The 11,148-nt window shown below is 35.8% G+C and overlaps 2 protein-coding genes across 3 annotated transcripts in view; both read left to right on the forward strand.

Moving 5' to 3' along the window:
* The window catches only part of INTS2 (integrator complex subunit 2), a 37,261-nt gene extending 32,618 nt beyond the window's left edge, over window positions 1-4,643 (forward strand). The window contains exons 21-25 of one of the 2 annotated variants that reach the window (XM_004684446.2): window positions 191-442; window positions 799-906; window positions 1,041-1,146; window positions 2,093-2,269; window positions 2,365-4,643. In XM_004684446.2, the coding sequence (XP_004684503.1) occupies window positions 191-442; window positions 799-906; window positions 1,041-1,146; window positions 2,093-2,269; window positions 2,365-2,534 (813 nt within the window). In that variant the 3' untranslated portion in view covers window positions 2,535-4,643. Of the gene's footprint in view, window positions 1-190; window positions 443-798; window positions 907-1,040; window positions 1,190-2,092; window positions 2,270-2,364 lie in introns of those variants that run through there. The other variant, XM_012725974.1, reaches the window with a different exon arrangement.
* A 3,075-nt stretch (window positions 4,644-7,718) lies between these two features.
* The window catches only part of BRIP1 (BRCA1 interacting protein C-terminal helicase 1), an 86,236-nt gene continuing 82,806 nt past the window's right edge, over window positions 7,719-11,148 (forward strand). The window contains exons 1-2 of the mRNA XM_004685019.1: window positions 7,719-7,811; window positions 9,550-9,661. Coding sequence (XP_004685076.1) covers window positions 7,719-7,811; window positions 9,550-9,661 — 205 coding nt within the window. The remainder of the gene's footprint in view (window positions 7,812-9,549; window positions 9,662-11,148) is intronic.

The following is an 11,148-nucleotide window of genomic DNA, read 5'->3' on the forward strand; positions in this document are numbered from 1 at the left end:
AGGAAGGGAGGGAAATGCACGGGACTATGGTGGTGGCACAGGGGTGATTTGGTGATGGGAAACCCGCGGGGATTACAATTGAGATGGAAAAAAAAATGTGCAAAGTGATGTAAAAATAAACTTTTTAATAAAAAAGAAAAGAAAGTTATTTTTATCATTTCTGTTCAGATTTGTTTTTTTTTTTTTGTAGGATAGTGCAGCTGTCCAAATTCTCTTAGAGATTTGTTTACCCACTGAAGAGGAAAAAGCAAAAAGGACCAATCCAGACAGCTTGCTAAAGAATGTTCAGAGCGTTATTACTACCAATACTCCAAATAAGGGCATGGAGGAAGGAGAAGACAATTTGCTCTGTAACCTTCGAGAAGTCCAGTGTCTTATCTGTTGTCTGTTACACCAAATGTACATTGCAGATCCCAACATTGCTAAGCTTGTTCACTTTCAGGTTTGTTTTCAAAGAATGATGCTTTGTGGTTAAACTTGATTTTGGTGGGGGGGAGAGGCTTTGAATACTAAGTTAATATGGTTCATTTAGGAACTAGAAAATACACAAAAATGAACATGGTCTTCCACAATGTGGAGAAAAAATTAGATTTTTTGGGTTTTATTCCTACCTAATAACGTGTCCATATAATTGACTTCTATTCTGGTGCATCAGAAAGGTGAAATGCCAGGATACAGACAAGGCATTGTAGCCTTCTGAGCAACTTTACAGAATGCAAGTGAAATTCCTTAACTGTTATGATTGCTTGTCTTCTAATTTTTTTTATTCTAACCTTTCCCTCTTTCTTACTGAAATAGGGTTATCCATGTGAACTCTTGCCTCTGACAGTCGCAGGTATTCCATCTATGCACATCTGTCTGGATTTCATACCTGAACTTATTGCACAGCCAGAACTTGAAAAGCAGGTGAGTGAGCATTTTGGAACCTTATGAAAATTGTGATCTCCCTCTAGTCTAGCTAGTTATATAAAAATTTTATAATTTTTGATACCTAGAATATATCCCTCAGACACATGTAATATTTGGATTTTGTATTGCAGATATTTGCTATCCAGTTGCTTTCTCATTTGTGTATCCAGTATGCATTACCAAAGTCACTCAGTGTGGCTCGTTTAGCTGTCAATGTCATGGGAACTTTGCTAACAGGTGTGTGACCAACCAACATCAACAACAAAAACATCTAACATAAGTTAGTACATATTTTTTCTGAATTTAGTGTCATAAAGTTTTCTGTCAGTGTGACACACTGTGTCACAAGTAGTTTATTTATGCCATTGAATTATTATTCTTTTGAAAACTTTCCTATTACAGCTATGACTTATATAGGAGACATGAATAGGTAGACAAAGTTCATATTTTGTTTTGTGACTGACTGTAGGTTTATGGTAAACCTATTAATAAGCTTTTCACATTTTATGAATGCAAATCAGTTCTACTAGAGACATAACTATGGATACAATTTATTACAAATGCTTAGAATTCCAGAAAAATATAATTATATGTAGAAATGAGATAAATATATTAGTTTCTTCCTTAAGTTCTAAAACACAATTTAACCTTTAAACTATCTTCCGCTTTATAGTATATATAAAATGGTATGAAAGTAAGCTACTTTTAAAGTATGCATTTTTTTTACTATAATTCAGTTTTTCCAATTTTTGACTTAGTTAATTTTGTGTTCTTTGTCAGAAATGCTATCCATTTTTCTTTCCTTTGTATTCACCTTGTGTTACGACTATCTAGTGGTTCATTCCCAGCTTGACCACTTGTCTGTGTTCTTGAACAATTAATTTCTTAACCTAAAGTTTATTTGAGTTTTTTCTTTTGGGAAATAGGTATTATAATAATACTTCTCTAATTCATTAGACTGAGAATAACATAAGCTATGTAATATACAGATCACAAGTGCTTGAACATAGTAAGAATCTATATGCTGGATGATGACTAACTACTAGATTTTTGATCTCCCTGCAGGCAGGGAGTGGTTGTGTCTGAAAAACCAAGCACAGAGCATGGTTCTTAGTATGTTGTATAGGGCATGTATGTTGGATTTATTATCTATAAAATAAAATATTCTGTTTTTCTCGAACAGTTTTAACACAGGCTAAGCGATATGCTTTTTTCATGCCCACCCTGCCAAGTTTGGTCTCTTTTTGTCGAGCATTTCCTCCACTGTATGAGGATATTATGTCTTTGCTGATCCAAATAGGGCAAGTCTGTGCTTCTGATGTTGCCACTCAGACAAGAGATATTGATCCAATTATTACACGTAAGTAGTAACTCACCTTGGAGAATTATTTTAATATCTCAAACAAATCAGAATCATTTTCTTTTTTCTTGTCTTAATTTTTCCCTGTGTTTTAGGTCTTCAACAAATAAAGGAGAAACCAAGTGGGTGGCCTGGAATCTTTAAAGATCCATCTTATAAAAATGGATCTAGGGACACTGGAAGCATGGATCCTGATGTACAGCTCTGTCATTGTATTGAAAGCACGATAATTGAAATAATAAATATGAGTGTTAGTGGAATTTAAAAAACAACAACAAAAATGAAGCTGTTTCCTACTTATACCCAACATAAACCTGCATTTTGTTACAACTTGAAACTGAATAGGAAAAGTAATGTCTTGAAGTCACAGAATGATTCAGTTGAACATTTCAACATGAATACAGTTTAGAACTCTCTTGAGAATTGTGCTTGCTTGTATTTGATTGGCAATTCTGTTGATCTACTTTGCTGGTATGTTGTAGTGACTGAGCCCTTTTTTTCTGTTAGGAGCACATTTAAGAAATTCAGTTCTAGGAAGTGAATTTTGCCTTGTTTTTAGCTTCTGATGTGAAGAAAAATTTCCATGCCTTCAATTTCTTATAAAAATGAGTCTGTGGGAAGTCCTAATATTTATTTCAACTGTAGGCATGCAGCAATGCAATAATGATACATGGTGAGAGGGAGAAAAGGGGGAGAGAGAATTGAAGAAAAATGGAAAGTTAAATACCCAAATCTCTAAAATTTGCAATTCAATTAGTAGTAATGCAAGATGGAATTCCAATCCTCTAGAAACAGTACTGTGAAGGCATAACAAAAAGGCAAATAGCTTTTTGCAAATTATTTTCATGGGATAACAGATGATGATTTTAAGATTTTTACATATATGCTTCAATTTTTATTAATATATGAAGCCATATGTTTAAAGAGATACTTGAATAATTTGGAATTTTAAGATACTGGTTTAAAAGAGTTTACAGTAACATCTTTGTGCAGAGGAGAACCTGAAAGGAGGTCTCATTTAGTTTTTTTAGATTTATTTTTATAATGCTTAATTAACTAATGGTGGTAAAGAGAATCCATGGACATCTAATTAAAAATTAGAGCAATAAAACCACTGGTCAAAGAGCTCTTATTGTCAGGATGGTATTTCACAACATAATTTTAGATCTTTTAATAAAAAATATGTAAGGTTTGGACCTCAGGAAAAATTGAAATGCAGAAAATACCATGTGGCTTAAGGATTTTGCAGTCCTGGTAGTAACCATTGATTAGGTAGATACATACATAATCCTCTTTTTTTCTTAATCAAGTGTCTAGTGTAGAATATGCTTTGCTTTCTGAGATGTACTGGAATGACACACTTTCTTCCCTAACCCCCACCCAAAATAGACCTCTCACTAAGCAGGCTGGTAAGAAAGTGTGTTTTTTAAAGAAAAGAAATTTAACTTTAGCATAAGCAAATAGTCACATCTCATCTTCCTTTATAAAATGGGATTACTACTGGCCCTACCTCATGAGGGTATTCTATAAGAACTAATTAGTTGTTTCAAATCATGAAATGCACAGCATCATACATGATAGACTATTTATATCTTTTATTAGATGTTTAATGTTCATTAGGTAATTTTAATGCGAAAATAAAAGCATACACATGAGGAAATACCCTAAGTATTTTCATATTTTTAAACAAGGCAGTTTTGTAGTCTTCTAAGATTAAATACACCTGCTTTTTTTTTTTTTTTAAATTTTGCTTGTTTTTTTTAAACTGACTTTGGGATATTTTTTGTGAGCAGCTAACCTCTGGGAGTTCAGAAAAGTCTGAAATGTGTTTTCAGCCTTAATGCAGTGCATATTGCCTGGATCAATTTTCAAAGACAAGTCAAAACCTGCTGTGTTAAAAATAATAACTTGTTGATTTTCATCAGATTTGTTGATGGTGTAAATAAAATTTGTAAATGTATTAATAAATGTTAATATTCATGTATTTTAAGTTAAGGTTATAAAATTTATCACAATGTGATTTTTAAATTCAAGTGAACAGATGTGTGCAGCTATTTTGGATACTGGATTATAAACATTCATTTTCTTTATCTAATGAATGAATTTGTAGTTTTTTGTATTTCATTTCACTACTCTTAACTTGAAAGGAACAGTTCAAGGAACTGACTATTTAGGGCTCTCTGGTTCCAGAGCCAATGCATATCCCTTTTGGTGATCCCACATACATCAAATGAAAGAACAAAGTTAGAGTCAGTTGAGAGATTTATAGGAATTAAGGAGAGTAAAATCTGAGTACTACTATAGTTATCTGCAGTGGTTACTTAAGTTTTATATTTAAAAGTTTTGTGAAAGTTGGGCAGAGGCTATATTTCAAAAATACCATTGATAATGTAAGCAACATTACCTCAATTAAAAAAATTGTGAAAGTATAATAAATTTGAAAGTATTTCTAAGGACTTCTCTTTTAATAATTTTTCCTTCATTCTATTGCCTTAATTGTGTATTAGTTTTTTTCATCCCCCTTTTGCTATGGCTTCCTTCACATAATGGAGTCGGTTATTTTGTCCAGTTTTTTAATATAATATGGGTTTTTTTTTTCCTGGCAGTTTTAAAATTTTTGTTGTTATTCAGTTGCCTTCATAATTATGAATTAATATAACCTCCCTGCTACTAAAGCAGGAACGTTTGTAATTTTTCTATTGCGATGGGTATTGTTACCAGTTGATTCCTTCTTTAGGATAAATTTTGGAGGCTGAGATAACTAAAGAGTAGGATTGTTTTTATACATTCTTTTTTTCATTTTGGGAAAAGTGGTAAAACCAAATCTGACATCAGTTTGCCTCTTTTAGTAAGCCTCTCCCAAATTTGGGAAAGCCATCTCAGGTATTCCTTTTTAGGTTACTAGTGCTTGGGCCAAATTTAGGGAATAGAGAATTTTTAAAGTAACCATTCAGCGGTATCGTGACTAAACCCCTATCTTTGAAAAGATCTGCATGATTTTGACAAAGAATAAACTTTAGGAGAGCTAGAAGCCGGGTGAATTAGCCTTAAGTCTGGGGACCTCGAGAACGTTTCTCTGGCTGAAAACCCTCCACATCCTGATACTGTGGCCTGTCGTCGTAGAGCTTTTTGCTTAATTTTGCTACTAATCTGACAATTTCCGCCTCTTTCCTTGCCCCGGGTACCGTAAAGCTCGGAAATTTAAATTGGCACTGATTTATGCCCAGAGCAAACTCGCCAAGACTCAAAGATAATTCCTTTCCGCCGGTCTACAGACTTTAAGAGATTTCGAGTTTCTAAGGAAACTGCACATTGACATTTCCTTCAAAAAGTCAAACCGGGAGCTCCCTTTTCCTTTAACTTGACAGACGCCGATCTGCCGCTCCCCGCGGGTCGGTCTTCCGGTCCCGCCAAGTTCCCGGGAGCCTGTGCTCTCGGCGGAGGCTGCCATTGGGTGCCAGCGTGCGCGTCCCCTCGCCTCGCGTCGGCGTTGACTGCTGGGTTTCAGGTCTGCGCAGGCGATTGGCTGGCTGAGCTCGCGGCGATTGGGCGCTGGAGTTGGGGGTGGGAGGCGCGAATTTTTCGGGAGCGAGTTTAGGGGAAGAGTGAAGAAGCTGAAGCGCGAAGGTAAAGTTGTCTGGAGCCCGCGAGCCGGCCTGGACACTAGCAGCCCGGCGATGCAGAGAGACTGGTGACCTTAACTTTCGTCCAGCGGAAGGGAGCTGGCTGGGCCCTCAGAGGTTTTCTCAGAGCGGGAAGCCAGTCTCGGAAGGGCGCCAAGCTTGCCTGTGGGTGTTGGCTGAACCGCCTGGATGTCCCCTGGCTGAGGGAGGAGGGAAACGTGAGGGAGGAAACCTGGAGAGAAGGGAGCCAGCCCTTAACTCCGTGCACCAGAGGCCTGTGAGGAGCCCGCTGGCCTCTCGGCGGGAGACGGGGGGTGGGGGGTAGTTTCTTCTCTGTGCACGATGGGGAGGACGCTATCGCGTCGCGACGCGGGCGTGTTGGCCCCACTGGGGCGGGGATGGGCTGGTTAGTTTGTTACCTGTAGCGACAGGCCAGTGCCGAGTTGGTTCGATCGCGGCGTTACTTACCACCAAGCCTTATTCCCAGAGCTTCACGCTATCACTTGTTAGAAATGGAAACTGACCTGGAGCAGTGACCCTAACTTCTGGACTGTGTAAGCTGCGGTTAAGTTTATTATTCCACACTCTTTAAAATTGCCATTTTTATCATCCCTTTTTTCCAAATTGAATTTACCGTGTTTTTTCACTGTTGCAAGTAATTCTTCAGTTGTAACAGTGTGTATCACCACTCTCTTTCTCCTCTCCCTCCCCCTCCCCCTTATTTTCAATAATTTCTTTAGGCTATTTCTGGGAATGAGAGTGAGAAATTGATGGACTTTTTTTTTTTTTTTTTTTGTAAAGTGAGCAAGCATGCATGCAATATCAAAAGGTCAGTCTCTGAATTTCATCTGTGGATCCTAGGGTAAGCAAAGATGTTTTAGGTTTTAGAAGGGGTGGGGATTAAAAGCGGAGCTCTCTTCCTGTATCATATATGACGTCTAGGCTTGTATACTTTCCTTTACTTCTTAACCCTGTCTGGCTAATGGTTGTAAAAACCCTATCAGGTAGGTGGTAATAGCCCCATTTCATAGATGAAGAAACAGGCCTGAGAGGTTAAGTGATTCACACAATAGAATTCACATTTAAACTTGCCTGATCCAAACACTATCTTCTTCCCCTTGTTACACTCCTGACCTTTAAGTAAGATTTACAGAGCCACCTGCTCCATGCCAAGGTGTTTCTCCTTATAATAGTTTTCAGATTGGGGGTTATTACAGATAAATAGCTTAGAGAATAAAGAGACAACGTTGAAGGTAACTTTGAGTCATTGTCACATCCTGGTCTAGAACTTTAATATTAGCTTATTAACTTCTTGCTCCATTGCTTTTCCTTTCTAACTGGAAGAAAATAAGGTACAGAACAGGGGGAAAAGAATAGTGCTGGTGGGGCTGCAGAGTTGCCTCAATAAACTAGTTTCAAAAAGTTTATTTTATCTCATCTATCACAAGAGCTCGTATTTAATGGGGCATGTACTGTGTCCTTCTTGTACATTATTTCAGTTAATCTTTATAACAATTCTATGAGGTAGGTACGGCTTCTATCCTTATTTTATAGATGAGGATGCTTAGGCTGTAAGACCCAGAGCAGTAGTTTGCTCAAAGCCCTACAACTAAATACATGCGAAGCATCCAAGACAAGCTCTCATTCACTGTGATTTATAAGATTAGGATTTTTTTTTTGTTTCCATATAACTTATATGTTTATTCCAAGTTTTGTTTCTAGACTTTGAGTGTAGACTTTGATTTTTTTTTTTTACTGTTTCTATATTGATTTTAGTTTCTTTTGCAGTCAGCAGTTAAAGAACCTGAAGTAAACAAGAAAGCATTATGTCTTCAGAATGGTCTGAATATACAATTGGTGGGGTGAAGATTAATTTTCCTTGTAAAGCTTATCCATCACAGCTTGCTATGATGAATTCTGTAAGTATTTTTCAGTAATTTTATTAAGATATAGGTGCTTTTGAGTCAAAACATACATTTAGTCTGTGACTACATTCATTTGCTCAGATAGTAAATAGGTTAAAGATATTTGCTGGGTTCTTGGAAGAGCATCTAAACTTTGGGAAAATAATACTGATCATTGTTAAATTATTATTTCCATGGTTAGGGAGGCAAAGGAGAACATTCTGAGAAATATACACCTTTCATTTGGAACTTTTACTGCTTTATGCAATTACTGCTTTCTTTTTTTTTTTTTTTAAGATTTTTTATTTATTCATACAGAATTGGGGTCAAAGATACAGGGGTGGTGAGAGGCTTCACCAAAGACAGAGTAGGGAATAGAACAGACAGATTGATGAAGTATACTGCTAAGGGGATGCAGCTGGCTGGTCAGGAGAGGTCTGCTGCACCACGTGCGTCACCTGGCTGGGGATTGAACTCACACTGAAATGGCTGCGGCTAGCTTGCAGTGCTGCGTCTTAACCAGTGGTGCCACCAGCAAGGGAGGGCCCAATTATTGTTTTCTATAAATTATTTACTGTCTTTTACACAGAGTACTGTATTTCTCACCATAGTATTTTTGGGGCATTTCAACCATATATAAAATGAAATCACAAACTGTGTAAACCAGCTTTCCTGCTTTGGTAAATCTAAAGCATTTAGATTTAAGTGTTTTGCCATATTTATTTTATATCTTGTTTATGATTAACAAGATAGCTAGTTTCCTAACTTTGTGCTTTCTCTTTTCTTCCTTGCTATTTATTTTTTAAGATTTATTTATTTATGCATATAAGAACTGGGTACAGGCTGGGTAAGGTGAGTGAGAGGATTTACCAGAGACAGAGTTGGGAGCAAAACAGGCAGATCTGCTGAAATACACTGCTGAGGGGAGCAGCAGGTGGGTCAGGAGAGGTCTGCTATGCCATGTGGGTTACCTCCCTGGCTGGGGATGGAACTTGTACTGCAGTGGCTGTGATAGCTTCATAGTGCTGCTCTTTAACCTGTTATACCACCAGGGAGGGCCCTTCCTTGCCATGTTTTGATACTTGCCTCACTGTGTATGTACTCATAAGTATTATAAAGCATTACTTTTTTTTGGACTTTGCACAATGATATGATACTATACCTATCTTTCTGAAAAATTCGATTTTTTTTGTTAACTTTATTTTTAAGCTATAGCCTGTTGATTGTTAATCCCTTTCAATTGCCATATAGTACTGCACTGTATATTTTCCACTGCCCATTTAAGTTTTTTGCAGTGACATACAATGCTGCTGTGACCTTTCTTTCCTTATTTGCAACCTAAAAACTTGTGGGAGTTGGATGTTTTCAGTTTTACTAGAGATTGTTAATTTATGTATAAACAGATTATAATAATTTATATTACCATTAACGATATCCCTCATTAAGTCCTCATTAAAGATATTAGAATATATAGGCTAATTTTACAGAAATGGTGGTAATCTAAGGCACAGTTACATAAGAAAAAAGCGACTGCACTTTTTTTTTTTGAACCTATTAGAAGGGCTTTTAAGCTCACATAATTTAGGGAGAGGTGTATAGGCATTAGGTCTAGATTTAACTCATTACTGGCTCACTCTCTTCTGCTATTGCTGTATTCTCTAGAGTGCAACTTCACTTACTGTATTTGTACTTCTGATAAAGGCCCAAATGAAATAAATAGTTTATGAATTTTTTTATATTTTTGTGTCCATAGATTGTCAGAGGACTAAACAGTAAGCAACATTGTTTACTGGAAAGTCCCACAGGAAGTGGGAAAAGCTTAGCCTTACTTTGTTCTGCTTTAGCATGGCAACAATCTTTTAGCGGTAAGTAGTTGATGGATACCTTCTGTTGCTTATTGGGACCTGAAAAATATAGTAGAATATGTACAGAATGGTTCGGTCTTGTTCTAGCTGACTTGATATACCCATGTAAGATGTTTCTTTATATTACAAATCTTTTAAAAGTTTTGATATAGCAGGATATGTTCAGTTAATACTACAACAATTTTGGATATAATGTAGTCCTTTACTTGATGATTCAGGGAGTACCTAAGGGTCTGGAGTGCTTAAAGTTATCATTATGTAAGTAATTATTGATAGTTTGTATGAAAAATATTAAATAAAAGAGATGAGACTATAATGATATAACATATTGACTGTGTTTTATTTAATTAATCCTTTAATATATTTGCTTATCTATTCCTTATAACATTGGAATGTAGAATAGAGAATATATTTTATTTTATTTTTTTTTAAAGATTTATTTATTTATTTATTTTTAAATTATTACAAAAGGTTATTTTTATATCATTTTGCACATATTTTTCCATCTCGATTGTAATCGCCACGGGTTTCCCATCACCAAATCACCCACCAAATGCATAGTCCTATGCATTTCCCTCCCTTCCCCCCCCCCCTTTTTTTGATCCCATTCCCCACTCCACCCCCACAACATGTCTCTGGTATATGGTTGTTCATTATTTTTGTTATTTTCTCGCCTGGTCCATTATACTCCTGCTATGAGTGAAACCATCCGGTATTTTTCTTTCTCTTTCTGGCTTATCTCACTAAGCATGATCTTTTCCAGCTCCATCCAAGTTGCTGCAAAAGACATGTGTTTCTCTTTTTTGGTTGCTGAGTAATATTCCATTGTATATATGTACCACATCTTAGAATAGAGAATATATTTTAAAGAAGCTTTTGTTTGGATGCCAGATAAGCAGAAGTTGAATGTATTATTCTTTGTGTCAATTCTAATTATTTCCCTAAATGGCTACCAACATTTACCTTTATGAAAGACTATATAAAATACATAATGAATCTGTAAATGTAATGTTGGATACATTTTAATATTACTCATATGACTTTGTTCCTAAGATATTAGAATAATTTAAAGTTAACTGGACGCTGAGAGTATATATGTATATGTTTATATATATAGTACATAATGTATTAGTATTATAGATGGGAGGACAGTGTCAGTGCTATTTGTAAAATATAAAATAAATTATTTAGCTTTTTTGTATTTATAGATTGTTTGAGATATACCTATTGTATATATAATTATATAATCACATATAGTGTAAACTTCCTAGAACTGATACATCATAAACATGCGATTTAAAATAGAAGTGTAATGTGGAATGATTTATTTAAAATGTTGAATTTTCAATTTCTTCATTTAAGAAGTTAGCAGTTATAAGAAAAATGCCTTTTTTACTTTAATCTTCCCTGCTTGATTTTTTTTAAAAAAGATTTATTTATTTGTGCATACAGAACTTGCGTACAGGCCAGTGGCTCAGGGGCGGCGA

The sequence above is a fragment of the Condylura cristata genome, unplaced genomic scaffold, assembly GCF_000260355.1.
Source record: "Condylura cristata isolate star-nosed mole 26May11 unplaced genomic scaffold, ConCri1.0 scaffold00017, whole genome shotgun sequence".
In the NCBI taxonomy this organism is placed as follows: Eukaryota; Metazoa; Chordata; class Mammalia; order Eulipotyphla; family Talpidae; genus Condylura; species Condylura cristata.